At 37.9% G+C, this 18,131-nt stretch overlaps 1 protein-coding gene across 1 annotated transcript in view; it reads right to left on the bottom strand.

Moving 5' to 3' along the window:
- Positions 1–18,131, bottom strand: part of b4galnt4a (beta-1,4-N-acetyl-galactosaminyl transferase 4a) — a 208,197-nt gene that overhangs the window by 76,831 nt on the left and 113,235 nt on the right. Inside the window, exons 3-5 of the mRNA XM_030136564.1 lie at positions 15,576–15,674; positions 2,696–2,791; positions 677–767 (exon numbers count right to left, since the gene is read on the bottom strand). Coding sequence (XP_029992424.1) covers positions 677–767; positions 2,696–2,791; positions 15,576–15,674 — 286 coding nt within the window. The remainder of the gene's footprint in view (positions 1–676; positions 768–2,695; positions 2,792–15,575; positions 15,675–18,131) is intronic.

The raw sequence follows: 18,131 nt of genomic DNA, 5'->3' as shown, positions 1-18,131 counted from the left end.
CATGACTATGTCTATTGATGTCTTTAGTTATAAGTGATGCTATGTTTAATCTGTATGATATCTATAAAGCAGATGGTTAGGATCCTTAGGGATGGTGAAAAAATGCGACGACATATATGAGGTCAGTTAATAATAGCAGAAGCAGAATACTGTAAAAACACTTTCCAGCAAAGCTCTTTGAGTTCCTGCACAAGACTCTCTTTATTTTTTATCTTTGTTCAACAAAATCAGATCATTTAAGAAGCTTTGCTTTTGAAAATAGCCATGGGAAATAAACAGACCATTTCACAATGAGTGGCTTAGTCTCTAAAATCTTTAAGAACTCAATTTTTGTGCAGCTTACTGTGGATATTTAACAGTCTCGGTCTGCACTAGCATCTAAAAGGTTGTGTCAGGTAGTGTGAGGTGAAGGGTACTTGTTTGAGCTTGTCAAAATCCTGAAAATAGTATGACCTTTGAGCCATAGGAAATAGGCTGAAGGGGGAGGTACTGCAATGAGATTTAGCTGTTAGATCTCTGGCATTCAGGCCTAATAAAATGTGAATATCCTCTGCATTAGCAACTCTCAAGTGCTTCAATTAAGGGGGCTTTGGAAATTGTCTACCCTTATAAAGGACACATACTCTGAGGTATTCCTCTTCAGAGAGGGGACACACTAATAAGATGAGTTAGTTACCGTCTCTGTAGGGGTGAAGAAAGCCAAATATTCTCAGGCCGTAGTTCTTCCACTTTGGAGCCACTGCCAGCTTCTTCACTGTGGTTCTGGTCTGCAGTCGGGAAAAAAAAAAAAAGGAAGAGAAATCAGGAAAAAGAGAAGTGAGTGTGTTCCAGATCAGAGTATAGCAGTGTTTTTCAACCTTGGGGTTGCCTGAAATGTCTAGTAATTGATAAAAAAAAAAGATTTAATATATGTTTCATTATAATTAAAACACAACACACTTCTCCTAATAAAAATCAAGTTGAAATAAAATGCAGGATATAATATCTGAGAGGGCATATCTTGATTGACCTGATCATGTGACCGCATGCATTTCTACGTCAGAAAACCGGACCAATCAGAGAATGGAAAGATTTCTTCACCCGCCTGGCCCCACTAAGACATCTCTAAGAAAAAAGTGTCTCTGTTTTGAATTTCTGGGGTCACCAGAAATTTGTGATATTAAAATTGGGTCACGAGCCAAAACAGGTTGAGAACCACTGGATATAGAGTTTAGATAGTACAGTAACACACAGGGTGCGATTTGTCAAAAAAACAGAGAGGGGAATGTTTTTTTCAACATCCAACTCCCAGGTTCTATTCCTCTATTATACAGGGTTATTCAAAAAGAATGAACCGATTTCATGACGCATTGCTTAAGTTCTCAAGCTTCGTCATGGAATGAGTCACTGACCATTTGAAAGAGGAATTTTCTAAGTTTTGAATGGCTGCCTCAATGACCTCAACATCGAATAACAACAGCGATCAACTCAGTGAATTGTGATATGCTGATACACGTCTGGGAGATATTTTCTTATCGCATTGATGTTGCCCGTGCTGCAGGTGGTGGCCACATTGAATGCTTATGATGTGGCTGGAGATTTCTACTGCTTTTCCTTAATAAAATATTGCATAATGAAATCGGCTCATTCTTTTTGAATAACCCTGTACAGTGGATCTTGCACGAAATGCTCACAACTTCTAACCTGTATCCACTGGACCCCCTCCACCACTCTATGCCCCCCCCCAGTGCCCCAGTGCATAGTGACATTCACGAATTCTGAGACTGCCAACAGTTTGGTTCAGGTGAACGTCAGTGCCAGTAATATTGGATATACAATACAAACAAGAAGTTAAGGATATTTCTTTTTTTTTTTGTCTTTTTTTGTTATTTTTGCCATTTGTAAATAAAATTATGTCTGGTCATTAAAAAATGTGTTTCAATTCAATTCAAACACAAACTAGAAGCACTTGGAGAGCACAGACCTCCGCCAAGGCAGATCAGTGCCCCCCCCCAATGTTTGTTTGTTTGTCTGTCTGTTTGTCTGTCCGTGTGCACGATAACTCAAAAAGTTATGGACAGATTTGGATGAAAATTTCAGGAAATGTTGATACTGGCACAAGGAATAAATGATTAAATTTTGGTGATGATCGGGGGTAGGAGGTGGGGGGGCCACTGATCTGCCTTGGCGGAGGTCTGTGCTCTACAAGTGCTTTTCTAGAAAAGAGAGCGCAGACCTCCGCCAAGGCAGATCAGTGGCCCCCCACCCCCGATCACCACCAAAATTTAATCATTTGTTCCTTGTGCCAGTATCAACATTTCCTGAAATTTTCATCCAAATCCATTCATAACTTTTTGCACATGGACAGACAAACATACAAACAAACAGACAGACAGACAGACAAACCAACGCCGACAAAAACATAACCTCCTTGGCGGAGATAAAAAGTAAAAAGTGCTGTGCAAGAATCCCAACTGAAAAAAATAGCCCAAAAATTAAAAATATCCTTAACTTTTTGTTTGTAGTGTAGGTGTAAGAAAACTCAAGTCACAACTTGTATATTATTTCAATTGGTTGGTTGCCCCCCCAAAGGATGAAATTCATTGAGGAGAAGTAGGGATGTAAAAACCAGAGGTGGGGTTGACCCCCCCTCCCCCAACAAATCGCACCATTTCAGAAATATTCATTCAGTCTGGTTTGTGATACCAGTACTTACATGAGGGTAAAGAGGAAAATGCAGGTTCTTTCTGAGTTGAGCTACAGAGGAGCCACACCAGTCTTCAAAGACATGCAGGTTGGCCTGGCCTTTATACTGTGAAACATAATCACACACACAAAGGTAGCAGGTTAGTGAAGAGTCACAACACAACACAACAGTAATCACGTTGGCTATTACTGAGGCTCATGGAGCACCTGCAGTATATATTTTCTGCAGGAATGTGTGTAATTCCTGGTGTCTCTCTACCAAGCAGGAAAAGAAAAAAAAATCGATTCTTCGGTTGAACATGTAAGTACAGCATGAAGCTTCAAATGTTTTCACCATCCAGCATAAAAGAAGGTGACAGAGAGCTTGTGAGGAGTATCAGTAGGGAGTGGGAACTGTGAATGTCTGGAGTTTGTCAGAGCTCATCCCCTACCCATGGTCTGACATTTGTCTGAATTACACAGGGAAATCATAGGACACTGCAAGGACAGATGGTGAAATCAGCCTGCCTTGGGGTGTACATTTAGCACACACTGCTCATACACCAGAAAAGATGACTCTCTGATGGCCTGTGTGTCAAGCACAAGGGGAAAAAAAAACACAGTAAAGCATAAAATATTGCCCAAACATGTAATATTACATATTTTCACACACACAAACAAACAAATTATGAGGCACCCTGTGACAGAGAGATGAATTTCCTAAAAAGAAGGATAGCGGGTAAAAATACAACTTCATGTAGAGATACATTTATAAAAAAAAAACAAAAACAAAAACAAAAGCACCCACACACATGCGTACACTAGACACCACTGTAGGTTTGAAGAATAAAGATGCTGTCTTAATGATTTATTATACTGCATACCACTCAACCTTTCATACTTGATGATAAACCATTTTAAACACACTTGAAAATAGCATACACTACAGCATATGTGACGCTAGAGCTGGACAATATGAACAAAGAGCAAAGAACATATAAAATGACACCAAAATACATTTATTTATAAAATTAAGGCTCAAGTACAAGGCAAATAAAGTAAATAGCATGCAATAAATAGCTTACAACTTAACCCTAAAAGACCTAGAACTATTTTTGCGGTGACTTACCAAATGAGTTTTCCCTCTACATCTAACCTTTCCTCAGTGATTTATCACTATTCGTTATTTTATCCTCTACATTTTTCACTGAAAAAGCATTTTTCTATATTTAATTTACTGACCATGTAGATGGTCATACAATCTCAGAGTACATTCAAAGGTTATTATATATATATAAAACATATCAGCGTCTACATCACAGTCATTTGTCAAACTACATGGGTTTCACTGATGAATCAGTGCTGCAGAACATGACTGTATTTCCATATTCACCATGAACGTCCAAGTGGGTCATATCTGATGCCAGTGAAAAAATGAGAAACTGCATCAAGTATTTTAATATATCTGCCACCCCTGCATCACAGAAGTCCCAACACACAGCCAGTCTACCGCTCTATCTTGCAAAATGTAAGTAGTAAATTTAACTAGCCATGTGTAAATTACTGGGAATTATCTTAGACAACAAATTGTCTTGGACTAAACAGACTGATAAGATGACAACCAAGATGGGAAATGCAGTTTCTGTTGTAAAAAGATGTGCAGCTTTTATGTCACCTACTTTAACTAAACTGGTGATTCGACCCTTAGTATTATCAGTCTTGGATTACTGTCCTGCAATATGGTCAAATATGACACTAGAAAATATTAAAAAGTTGCAAATTGCACAAAATAGAGCCGCTCGCACTGCACTGTGGCTACAGAAAAAATGTTATTGCAGTGTATAACCACTTGAACTGGCTTTTTGTTGAAAAAGATTACTTTATTCACTTCTGATTTTCTTTAGAAATATTATAACAAAAAAAATTGTCTTGTACAAAATGTTTGTTTTAGTTCTGATAGATATAGCTATGCAACCAGGCAGGCAACCAGAGGTAATTTTACACTACCCAAATCAAGAACAAACACAATGAAATGAATGGTAATATACAGAATTATGCAAGAATGGAACAAACTACCGTCACACATCACACAAAAAAGCTGTAAAACAAAATGCAAGAAGTTAGTCAGTAAGCATCTATTGACCATTGTCATAGAAGTTTCTAGCACTCTGGACCCCATTTTGAAGCAAGAACACAAAAAACTCACTGAATTGGGGTTAAAGCAAATATATTGTTACATGTAAGAATATTCAGACAACAGACCGCAATCGTCCAAAGCCTTGCCCCCTGCTGTCTGACCAACAGAAGAATTTTCAAAGCTTGTATATGTTTAGTCTTTTCCCATGTTAGGTTAACAACAATTGATTGGTTAGGTCTTCAACTCCACCTATATACACATTTTACCTTAAACAGTAAAAAGGGGACACATAGTCAGTGAAGTCAGTAGTGTTTCCTTAAAGAGAATGTAGACCGTATGTCTCTGACTCATCAATAAGTAGACAGTGAAGGAAACAACAAGCTTGACATGTTCACAGCAGGTGGTCATATGTTATGCAGTGTTTAAAATGGGAATACTGGACACTGTGACATTTTTTTTTTCGTCAACCATGAATGATTGATACTTGGGCTTAGGGATGTAACAATATGAAAATTTCATATCACGGTTACTGCGACCAAAATTATCACAGTTAACATTATTATCATGGTATTGTTGAAATTGTGCTCAAACTGTTCAAAAAGTACTGATACACACACTGAAATAATTTAACCAAGTGTTATTTTGAAAAAAAATCCAAAACAAACAAACAAAAAAAAAAACCAAGCAAAATAATTGGTACAATGTACCTTCTGTTGCAGAAACATTCAAATATTAACCCTTAGTGGTCTGAGCCTATTTTCTCAGTTTTTCAGTACTTTTGATTTTGCCTTTATATACTATATAAACAAATGTTTACTATACCCATGTTTGGTATCTTTTTTTTTATCTCATCTGTCTATTATTTTTTTCACTTTAACCTACTATATTAACACAAAAGGACAAAAAACAAACAAAATATATAAAATCCGATTTGAAAAATGTATATACTTTACTGCATAAATAACACAAAGATGCTTAACGAACCTTTTCAAAGACTTTAAAAGTGAATATCGGTTCCAAATATTAGGCATATACAATTAAAATTGTAATAAATTAAAACTATACTCAAATATTTTACATAAAAGCATAGCTTTAAATAAGTGTTTTCTCCAGAAAAGTGTGGTAATCAAACACGGTTATCACGATAACTAGAATATAAACGGTAATAGTAACCGTTGGTAATTTTACGGCGGTTTATCATTATACCGGTAATCGTTACATCCCTACTTGGGCTACATGAATATATGTACTGTATATACTGTACCGCTGCTGACCTAAAGGAGCTGTCATGTCTGTAACTTGTCTGTTATTTATTTTCTTTCATGTTATGTTGTATGTGAAAAACTGTTTTGTATGATTATATTGTATGTTATTTGCATTGACTAGTTGTAAAGACTATTGTAAGAACCCCGGGAAGAATAGCTGTAACTATGCTACAGCTAATGGGGATCCTAAAGAAAGAAAGAAAGCTGCCAGATCGATCTATCTTCAACGTGGGAGTGACCACAGGACCGACAGCACACATGACCTCAATGAGATGAGGTGAAAGTGATGAAAGTTTTGCAGGTTGCTATAGTGCACCCATGTCCACATTTAAAGGAGAAAAGCAGTTGACAGAAGGTGCCATGCTCCTTCAGGATCACACAGGGATTTTAACAGATGGCCTGACCCAAAGTGGTCCTTTAAGGTTTTTTTTTTTTTTTTTCTGCCGCCTCTGTTCGGTCATTTAAATGCCCTGCATCACAATTACAGCTCATGTATTAATGCATGAGATATGTTGTTTTGCAAACATGTCAGTCTAAAGCAATGGGATTCCTCCTTTAAACTGTTTGATTTTTCTGTGGATGTATGTTGCTTTTTCCATAATGCTCTCTCTCTTGCGAATGACTGAAATTATTAATTCAGACAAAAGAAAGGAACTGGAAAGATGAAGGAAACTGTTTGATGTTTAAAAGGGAGTGGCAGAAAGGGGGAGACATAGGAGGGAGGTTAGAGCGACTTAGCAGAAGGCAGTAGTCCCTGTGTAAATATGCATTATGTAAAGCTTTTAATAGATTTCCTGTGGGTTTTAAAAGCAAACCTTTTTCGGTCTGGCCCCATCCTCCTGTCAAACAGCAATAAGCAGTCGGCTTTAAAAGTCTCTAATTATTCACACAAACATACGCAGGCACACACACATGTCCCTGTGTAGCCCGGAGAGGCCACAGCCTGTCAGCTTTCCCCTCGGGGTCACTTTTTTGTGTATTAACAGTACTACAAGACGTCTGCCCTTATACAATATTGAATGTGGAATAAAGTACAAAAAAAGTTTCTGCTGTTTTTCCTTTACTCGTCACCTTTCGAACTTCAAGACACCTGTTATCTCTCTGCTTCCCAGATTCTACAAAACTGCCTGTGTCTCTCTCCTGCTATTTCACTTGGCTTTTAAAAGCACCGTTTGTCTCTGCTGTCAAAGCCTGAAGTTCCACTATTCCTCTGCCAGTACCCATCCCTCTGACCCCTCTGCTACTTCTGCCATCAGCCAAACAATACAAACAACTCTATTATGTATTTTATTGAAACACAGCCATGTGTCTTTTTGTGCTTGTTTCTCTGTAATTTTGAGTAAAACACTGTTTCATCTGCGTGTTGTGAATCACCAAACATTCCCTGCTGCTACGAGTCTGCAGTCACTCAAGCAGAAGTGCACAGAATACAACTGTAACAGAAAAAATGTCCGCTTTGTTCCTTTGTTCTTGCTTTTTCAGAAGGCAGATGGATCTGCGAAAACAGGTTTTTGTTAATATGTAGTTTTTGTTCAATAACACTAAAAAGAAAAAACACACAACACAGCAAAGAATCAGAAAAGATAAAATCACATATTTACATTGTGTGACTGAAAAAATAAAACAAATGCATTCTTAACAACTGAACAAATTACACTCTTCTCACAACTGTAACACCGACTTTGTTAAGTGCTTTCTGTAAAGAGGTACTATTGGTGCCTTTTCACTTCTCGTAATTTTTATTTATTTTTTTGTTCAAAATGGAATCTCTGCAAACCATTCATGCATGCCTCAGCCTGGATCAGATCCAGAATCTATAAGTGGAGAAAAATATTTTCCATTCCTTCCATTTCCTCCTCTTCATCCGTGTATTTCTTTTTTGATTCTCCAGAGACTGTCCTTACAATACATAGTCAATATGTCAAAATGGAGGAACTGAATAAAAGCTATGGAAAAATAAATGCTTCCTTGATTTTTTGGATTTGGAAAACAAAAAAAGGATTACAGCAAACAAAATGAGTTTTAGTGTCCATATGCATATCTGGATATTGACATTTAACATATATACAAAATCATGGACAAAAAATACCATTATAACATCTAATACTAAACCTGATAACTCATACACGCTGTTACTCCACATAGACACATTTCTGTGAGGTTGTCTTCGCACATCTCTTTTTCCACTACTCTCCGATATCATTTCTCTCTCTCACCCATCTGGTTGCACTATCAACCAGAACACAAATCAGACTTTCTCTTTCTTCCCCTTCTCCTCCGGGAGACTGTCTCCCTTTCGCAAAATCTGGTGCAGCCTTCTGCGTTCCTGCTGGCAGCAAGGCACTGACAAATGGCCGCTCGGTGCACCCACTGACGAGCAATCGCAGCAACTGACACCGTAAATCCCCTTTGGATAGAAAAGTAAGACATGATGTTCCTGGCAGAAGCACACTAGGGTATATACAATACTACTCAGCTTACTCCCCCCGGGCATATAGGAGGCACATTCAAGCTCCCTGTTGATACATCATATTAATACAGGAGCTTTACTGAACGGCAATGTTGAAATTCAGCGTTGAATGAATGATCAAAATGACATTCCCTCTGTGACTATCACAGGAATGCTATTGCTTGCTGGCTTTTTATGAAAACTCTTTCTGAATTTATAGCAGGCACTTAGATTTCTCCCTGAAAACCTGACCTTCCTCTGGCCATTACTAATTTGTATTGGGAAAAAAAGTGAAGAAACAGTTAACCCTTCATCAGGCAAGTGACTATTTTTAGTAGTTTCTGCATGCATTACAAGACAGTAGCCTCTTCTACACACCAATTCTGTTATGGGAATATTTCACCTTGATTCCGGAACGACGTCTGTGTAAACGAAATGATGGGATCATTTGGTCCCACCTCTGTAACACCTCTGGAGGTAGTAACAGAGCCATGATAAAGGTAGAACCGTGTTTCTGGAACGCTATGTAAAAGGAACACCTCTTGTTCCGCAACCAAGGTGTGACGTTTTGATGATGTATTGTGTGTGCGACCCCCGCGGCGGAGGGATTTAAAAATGATCGCAAGCCGTGTACAGTAAACAAACATATCAACGCGGCCGGAAAGATGTCGAACTGGGGAGATGCCGAGATCCGCAAGCTGTTGTCACTTCGGACGGAGGACCCTAACCATGCTAACATTTGTGGAACGGTGAAAGACAGGCTGACTCTGGAGAGGTTAGCAACATCACTATGTTTGGGGTATTTCTGAGACTAAAGTTATAAATCCCACTACAGTCGCAGTAAAAATTATTAGGCCATCAAAAGTCATCAAAAACAATGGTTATGCAATCAAGTTCTAACTCCTGTGTGTATCATGTGACTAAAACAGACAGAAAAGAAAACATGGAATGCCTAAAAGCACTGTTTTTGGAAGTACAATGCCATAGCTATTGATGCAAGAACTTAAGTGATTTTGGTTATTATAAAAAAAAAAAACATGGAAAATGGCTAGAAATCAGCTCTGAAATTAAAGTCTTATGAGCAATTTTTGTTGTTACACTGGTCTACAATTTTTTAGAAATGATTTCCTTCAGAGATTAAATGTGCTAAATGTTACATATTTTAATAAGATTAATTGGAAAATAAATGACAAAAGTGCCGGTCTGCTGATGTTTTCAAGGTATATGATTAAGTGTTATTACACATATATATTGGTTTATGTACATTTGTATAATAGTTTTATAAATCTTCCACTAAATAGAACCTGTAAAGTGAATGTATTCTAATGTGCAGACAGTGTTTTGAAGTAGCTCTTGTAGCTCTGAGACAAATATTCCTTTTGAGTCAAACCCATTCTCTTGTTAATTCTTGAATTTCACATTTTGACCCAAGGCTGTATCTTGGAAAGTTCAGCCAACCAGCATTTTTTACTTGATTTTTCTTTATCAGTGACTCTCATGTGGTAAAATTTCATTACTTTTATTCTGGAAGCACTTTCCTTGTAGACCAGTGTTATCATTATATTTTTCCAAACAAATGTACCTTTAGTTGTACCAGGCATTAAAATGAACAAGAAACTGAAGAAAACAAGGGTGGTGTAATTATTTTTTTCTGCGACTATATGTGCTGCACTGCATCACCAACACCTTTGATTCCAGAATGCAGGTCCACTGTGTAAAAGTCCAGTCTGTCTCACCTCTGTTACTCCTTTAGCTTGGCTGTGAAAATCGGTCAATGTTGAAAGAAAGGTGGGATCACCATCTCACTTTTCTCCTGGATCTCTGTGTAAAAGTAGCTAGTGACAACAACAGTTACAGTGAGGACAGTGAGTCAACAATCTCCGGTCTAATGTGGTCTACAGGGTTTGTAAGGTCCACCTCTGCATGAACAATGAGTGTAACTGCTGTAACTGTTAGGTACCATGAAGTAATGGTACTAATGTAAGGAATGATGTTCAAAGTGATAATGTGTATGTCGACAGTATCAGCACTTATGTTGGTTTAATGTTCTAAAAGTGATGGTCTAATGCTCTAAAATACATGGTCCTTTCACCTTACATAGGTTTTTCTTGTATTTTTATATATACTTCATAGATTTTTTTTTTTTTTTGTCATATATGGGTAAGGATCCAAATATGGTAACTTCATTAACCTTGATTTTCTACATAATAATAAAATTCTTTGAAAAATTTGACAAAAATAATAAAGTCTTGTTATACCCTGCAATAAAACACTGAGGTTTAAATGTTGAATTTCAGAGTATTGCTATGAGTGCCCTATAAAGGGTTAAGTACTGTTGGTAGGTACAAAGAGGAACAGGGATTTCAAAGGTACGGGTCTGAAAGAAGAGATTATGTGTAAAGAAGTAATGAGAACTCATTTCACAGAAAGGAGAGCAGGAAAAAATGGAAGACAAGGTTCATATGCGCTAGATTCCAGCCTCATCAACTACTGTAATGAGGGTTTGTATAATCTGCCATCTGTCCTACAATTACATGTCTTCTGTCATGCCAGGGATATAACATGAGGGGGATGGATATGTTTTCAGTGCATGATGGAATTTTTTTTTTTCTTCGACAGTCTGTCTGCTATTTGCCTGTTAAACATTTTGAATACGCGCATGGAATAGAAGACAGGCTGGGGGTAAATTAGGAGAGACAAATATCACACTTCATCCACGGCATCCTTTCACTGTCGAGTCACCCTCACATGTTACTAGAGGGGGAGGGGCTGTATCGGAGAAAGCAAAAGATGTCATCCTCTCGTCCAGTCTTGTCGCTCCATGTGTTTTTATGTGAGAAGTCAGCTGCAAACACTGCTCCCACCTGAGTCAAGTGCTTATGCTTTGCCACAATATCATCCTCATTTCCCTCTTGAGTGGTAAATAATAGACTGTGCAAATCTACAACTCCAAAAGCTTTTTTTTCTTCGTCTCCGTTTTGATTTATGATAAATCTGAGCACAATTACACCCGTAATTTGCCCCCGAAACATGGAAAGAAATCATTAAAGTTCCCTGATGTGAAAAATTACTTAGGGACTTCTAGTAATTTGTAATTGTCTGTAATCTTAATTCTTTGAAAATATGCCATGTCTGTAATTTGTAGAGTAATAATGTCTCTAAAAAATTACCCGTCTTTCACCAGGGATGTCAAAATCTGAATTTGAATATATTCACAAAATACAGTTGACTTGAGCAATTAAAAAACTGAACGTCTTCTACAAATTAACCAATTAACTTGGATTTTAGTTTTTAATCACCTTTAAGAAAATATCCCAACTTTTCTGGAAATTGGATTTGTACTGTAAATTAACTTGTGTGTTATAAATCCCTGTCGTCATTCCATTTTTTTCTGCTTCTGAGTAATAAAATAAAACTGGTTTCCCTGGTCAATCTCTTACTTATCTTTGTCAGCTTCAGTTCATCATTTTGTGTTTGGCTCCTGCTTCTCTATTAAAGGGGTCATATTTTGCTAAACCCACTTTTATTAGTCTCTGGTACATTTATTTGTGTATTTGGACTGTAATAATTCAAAAGTTTGAATTTGAACCCTCCAGGTGCTGCAAAGCTATTTTTACATTAAATTTGGCAAAAATCAAGTGGACATCTACGACCCATTTGAATTCATGCTTAATTTATTACATCTATTGCTAGTTACGTCATGATATTTGCACATATAAAAGACTTCCAATGAACATTTCTCCGAGTACGCCATAATTGTTTATCAGCAGCAGCGGTTGTAGTAAAAACTGAAAATATGTCCAAACTTTGAGCAGATTACACTGGTCTGCAAGGAAAATGCTTCCAGAATAAAAGTAATGAAATTTTACCACATGAGAGTCACTGAAAAAGAAAAATCAAGTAAAAAATGCCGGTTGGCTGAACTTTCCAAGATACAGCCTTGGGTCAAAATGTGAAATTCAAGAATTAACGAGAGAATGGGTTTGACTCAAAAGGAAAATTTGTCTCAGAGCTACAAGAGCTACTTCAAAACACTGTCTGCACATTAGAATACATTCACTTTACAGGTTCTATTTAGTGGAAGATTTATAAAACTATTATATAAATGTACATAAACCAATATATATGTGTAATAACACTTAATTATATACCTTGAAAACATCAGCAAACCGGCACTTTTGTCATTTATTTTTCAATTAATCTTATTAAAATGTGTAACATTTAGCACATTTAATCTCTGAAGCAAATCATTTCTAAAAAATTGTAGACCAGTGTTACCTAAAATGTTAAGTTGTTGGTTGTATTAACAAACACAAGTGGCTGAACGGGGACAGAGCAGCACAGTCAACAACCTGGAGGGGGTGGGGCGTGAATTGGCTCATTTGCATTTAAAGGGCCAGTTCTCGAAACAACCTTTCTGGTGTCATTACTCAGAAATAGGGTTGAAGATGGACCTGTGGAGTTGAATTAATGAAGAATCCAAACCCAAGCATAGCATTTACAGTTTATGCAGACCACAGAGAAATATTTTAAAATGCGTTATTCCATTTTTTAAAAAACAGCAAAATATCACTCCTTTAAAGTTGGGCCAGCTTCCTGACTGATCTTGGTCCCAAATCAGTGTCCTTGACATATTGATGTCCTTGGCTGATGATGTCCACCAAACAGCTGCATGTCTTAGCTAATCCTCAGTCACCTCTGGCACTGGATGGAGGTCCTCATTAAGACACTAACAGTGTCAGAAAACAATCTGCTGACACCATCGTAGGTCACAAACCTGGCATCGTTTCTATCCTACAAAATACAGAGATTTGTATATGTCAGTATTTCACTCTGCCTCTTCATGTGTGTGTGCATCTAGCAATATAAAGTGGTTATATTTTCCTTGTACACAACAGCTGAGTATTTGTGTGTGTGGCTTTTGGATGCGTGTATGACCTTTGCCACTCGGTGACAGCTGGCATATGGCACCACTCTACCTCCACCAGCCAGAGTCTACGTCTGACAGTGCCAGCTCAGCGGCCCCTCAGACCTCTGCCATCTTGGCTGTGCACCAAGAAAACAAGTTAGTGCTGGTAATTAGGACAGATCGCTAGTGAGGAAAGTAGAGGAAGAAGAGCTGCTGCACTCCATGGTTTCTGACAGACTTGGCACGAGGCTGACATAACAGCACTCTGATATCAGGGAGGAAGAGATGCACAAATGAATGAAATCTTAGAATTATGCCGGATATGCAGAATATTCAGGGAAGCTAAAATGGCACGCTGCCTCATACGAAAGCTGGAAATAAGTCAAGTAAATGGCATGTGAGCTTTGATTCTAGTCAAGCGTAATAGAGAATGAAACTGGTGTTGATGTTGCAAAATTTATTTCCCTTTTGAGGTTGTTTCTTTTTTCTTTTCTTTTTTTTTTTTTAATCCAAATGATGAATAAAATATAGATGTGTTTTGTCATGTAAATGTCTAACTGCTGTGGTTTTTAGATATTTTCATGCAGAAAAAAAGATTAAGAAAAATCAAGCACAGAAAAACAACATCATCCGAATACAGTCTCTCACTGTAATCAAGCCATGACATTAATTTACATTTTGGCATTTAGTCTTTGTGCTCCAGATTCACATAGCAAGTTTGGCGCCGGTCCTAGTTTATTCATATCAATAATCCAAGTAGCTTGATTTGAAATGTCAAAGCCTCTATGTACATTAAGATGCAGCTCTGCCAATACTCAGTTAACAGATGTTTCTTGGTCATGACATTGAAAAACAGATGTCTTCTAGATCCAATAACTCACAAAGCCAAAATGACAAAATGAAATATATTTGTTACGTGACAGATTTTGCTTCGTAACATTTAGTGACAGACACAGAAAGATGTGCGACGACGTGGGTTTTGACTGAGTTTTGTGTTCAACCAAATAACTGCGCTGAAAGGGTGATTTTGTGTTTGATGTATTGCGCAGCTGAGAGGAGAAATAATGACAATACCAGGCTTCCTCTAGACACCCTCACCCTGGAGAGTCTGCAGATATAAAACATCTCCTGTATTATTACCAGGCCCGTACTGTGTTCAGTGGCCCTGTAATGCTGTGAAGAGCAGAAGATTACATACTGTACATAACACTTTGTGGAAGCAAAAACATAGCGGAGAATCAGTCAGCTTATAAAAAAATCAAGCAAAAACTATCACTGCAGTCCAAGTGATTTGCTTTAAAGTAACTTGAATAGCTGTTTTCTATTATCAATCTAGAGTTTGAACTTTTTCTTTACAGTTTGCCTTGAACAGTGGTGCTCAGCAAAGATAGTTAGACTTTACCCCAGGTATAAAACGACTAATAAATCATATTTTACAGAGTCTTAGTCTTGCACGCTTACACCAACACATGCACACACACACACATACACACTCCTTTAATTAAAGTCTGTTGAACAGGTTACAAATCTGGAGTCGCTTTCCTTATCACAAATCCGCTGTTTAATTGCCCTGTCTGCTGCTCCCTTTGTTACAGTGGATGTACAAGCTACATCAGTAAGTGAGCTGAGAAATTAGAATGAATCACATTAACTTGCAATCTTAAGGTCAAAGGTGCCTTTAAATATAACCTGCTAATGGTCTTGGGTGAAATATTATTATCTTCATGCAATAATTTATCATCATAACCAGCCGGTACATTTTGTTCTTGCAATAATAGTATCAGTGAACAACTCGGGTCTCTATTTTGTCCTTCGTCATCAGCTGCACTTTAAAGGACAACTGAATGAAATGCATTTGCACATAAATTATCTTTAGCAAAATTCAAATGCTGGCACTCAATTACAAAGCCCATGATGAAGGGTTGTTAATAAAACCATTTCTGCAAAGGTCAATCACTAATGAGGGTCTGATGAATGCATGAGTGTCCTTCCCAGGTTTAACTGATGAGTCATTCAAATGGCAAAGAAAAAGAGAAATAATAATCTTTATCTGTCTGTGAGATGAAGGAGATAGGTTAAAAGCCAGGAAGAATTGGGTGCAAGAGTGAGATGGAAATAATAACACCGGAGAGGAAATAATATGATTTGTACCTCTGGTTTCCATGGCAATTTTTTGTGGCGCTGACTGAGGAACTTCCGAATGTGGCTATGGCCTCTGCCCTCAGCCCTCCCTGTGATTGGCTCTTCATCCTGGAAAAAAAATCCACAGAAAGACACACATTTATTCAAGATATAAAAGGAAAACCAAAAAGAAATAGTGGTTTAAGGTCTGATTTAACCATCAGTGTGTACAAGCACACATCCATTTATTGTCACCGTATCATGGCTCCTTTCCATAAGCTGCATAATTGATGATATTTATAAGATAATGTGGCATCATTAGTTAGTGATCTTTTTGATCACTAAGCTGCATATGATGTACATTATGTACAGTTGAAAGAACCCTAAACATGCTGACACACACATATACACACAAACCCATACTGCCAAGAAGGAAGCCAAAGATATAAGACGGTTATTTCCCCCAGAGGCCACTATAAAGACACTGTGGAATTTCCTCTGCTCTATTCATTCCTAATCCAGCGTTTGACTCGCCAAGGGCATAATCTCCAACATACTCTAACCATCCACCCTGCCAGCGGAGATCTTCTCCCAAGGGAGTCTGAACTCTCCCCCTGATCTGGGATTTAGCCCTGTGCTCTGGCCAGAGCGCAGCACCTCTGCAGCCTGCTAGGAGGCATGACGGGGTGACGGGCAGGACAGAGAAGAGGGGAGTTCAAGATCTCTGCCAGCTATGATGAGATAAAAGGCTGCAGGGCTCCCACAGGAGAAAATGAGGTGTAGACCTGTTAAATGAGTAGCAAAGCATCCTCCATTTAGCACCAGTGTCAAAAATGAGGCAAGACTCCACCGAGAGATTCAGGAGAGGATTTCAGTACCCCTAACATGAGTAACTGTAGTCGATAAGGCACCATTTGCAAAAAAAAAAATATATGTATATGTAATGATAATAAATAAAATAAAATCAGGGGGAGGGAGGATTTTGGAGTGGAAGAAGCAGAGAGACAGAACTGTCAGATGCCAAGCCTTTGATTACTTTTTTAACTTCCAAGGGAGAGAGATGAAGGAGGGCAGGGAAGGTAATGATGAAAAAATGTGACAACACGCTCTCCTCCAGTCTGCCAGCAGAGGAACGTAAAGTGCCTGATGTTTTTTCGTGCCCAGAGAGTCACAAACACACTAGCACACTAGCATTGTCTGTCACTCACACACAAACACTCTGAGTCACAAGCAGAACCAGTCATTGAAGGAAACATTCATATTGCATCAGATGATGTCTGTCATGAACCAAGACAGAGCATTAATAAAAACTATGAGACAGAACTCAGAGGTCAGTAAAATCCATATCATGAATCTTGTGCAAATACTGGTATACCAACCTAAACCTTTAGCTCTTGCAGGAAAAAGTCTTTTTTCATATTTATGCTGATGTAATACTGCAGTGTAATGTTTGGCTTTGCAGATAACACTTTATTTGCATACTGTAATATAAATAATAATGAGAAACCTTTAACTAAATCACAGACCTTAAAAGGGCTCTTCCACTTCTCTCTCAACACTGCAGCAGTAAAAATAATTAATATAGTTTTTTTGCATTAACACTTTATACTTCTGACCACTTTTGAGGTGTTATTTTCTTTTCAAAAACACTGAAAAGCTTGGTACTGCTGTCAGTTTTAGTAAAGTGGTGGGTGTGGATTGGTTCTGCAGCACTGTTGTGAGCAAACCAGCAGCCAAAAGCTTTTTTGTTGCATTGCCAGCTAATCAGCTTTCATTATTAGAACAGGTGTGATGGCTGTATGAAAGAGGATGAAAGATGATCTGTTTAGCAAAAAGGACTTTGTGAAGTCCGGTTAGCGACTTTAATGGAAAGCGACTGCTTTAAAAGCAATAATGTGTTGTCAACCCTAAAAAGAATAAGCTCTAAATCACTGTCTAAGTTTGGGATGTAATTCACACTGACACTACTTTCCTAAAGTGCTGGCTCAGCTTGAGGCAACTCAAAGTCTGCATATCGATGCAATACTAAAAGGTAGAGTTAAACTCATTGACCTGAGGTTGCACTACATCCTTCATCTGCTGTATCTATTTTTCCCTATTGCGGTTATCGACTTAACACTTTGGTGAGATGTTGTCATCACTTACAGCATCCAGCAAATATTTGTAACATTCTACATGACTCATTATTTAAGAGTTACAATCTCTAACTTATGAGCAGGTCTACAATTTTCTGGCACTGGGCCCAGAAGTGTGTTATCAGGTTACACTGGAAATTAGAGGCTTTAGGGCCTGTCAGATGGCCTTATGTGTTAAACACTGCACAGAAGCAAAGCACAGAATATCAATCACACTGACGAGATAACCTATTTATCATATGTTTACAGTGCATTTTACCTTGCTGACTTTCAGTCAAACGGAATGATAAATGATGTAGACCGGTGTGTGTATTTGGCGTCTATGGGAGTAATGCATCAGAAACAAAAAGAGCAAAAAGAGAGTTGCAATTAATTACAGCTAAACTAAGTTGTTTCATGTATAAACATGCATGGCAGAGTTGTTAATCTCAAAAGGACTGACTGATTAGCT

Source organism: Sphaeramia orbicularis, chromosome 6 (genome assembly GCF_902148855.1).
Source record: "Sphaeramia orbicularis chromosome 6, fSphaOr1.1, whole genome shotgun sequence".
NCBI lineage: Eukaryota > Metazoa > Chordata > Actinopteri > Kurtiformes > Apogonidae > Sphaeramia > Sphaeramia orbicularis.
This window is presented reverse-complemented; position numbering and strand designations above follow the sequence as displayed.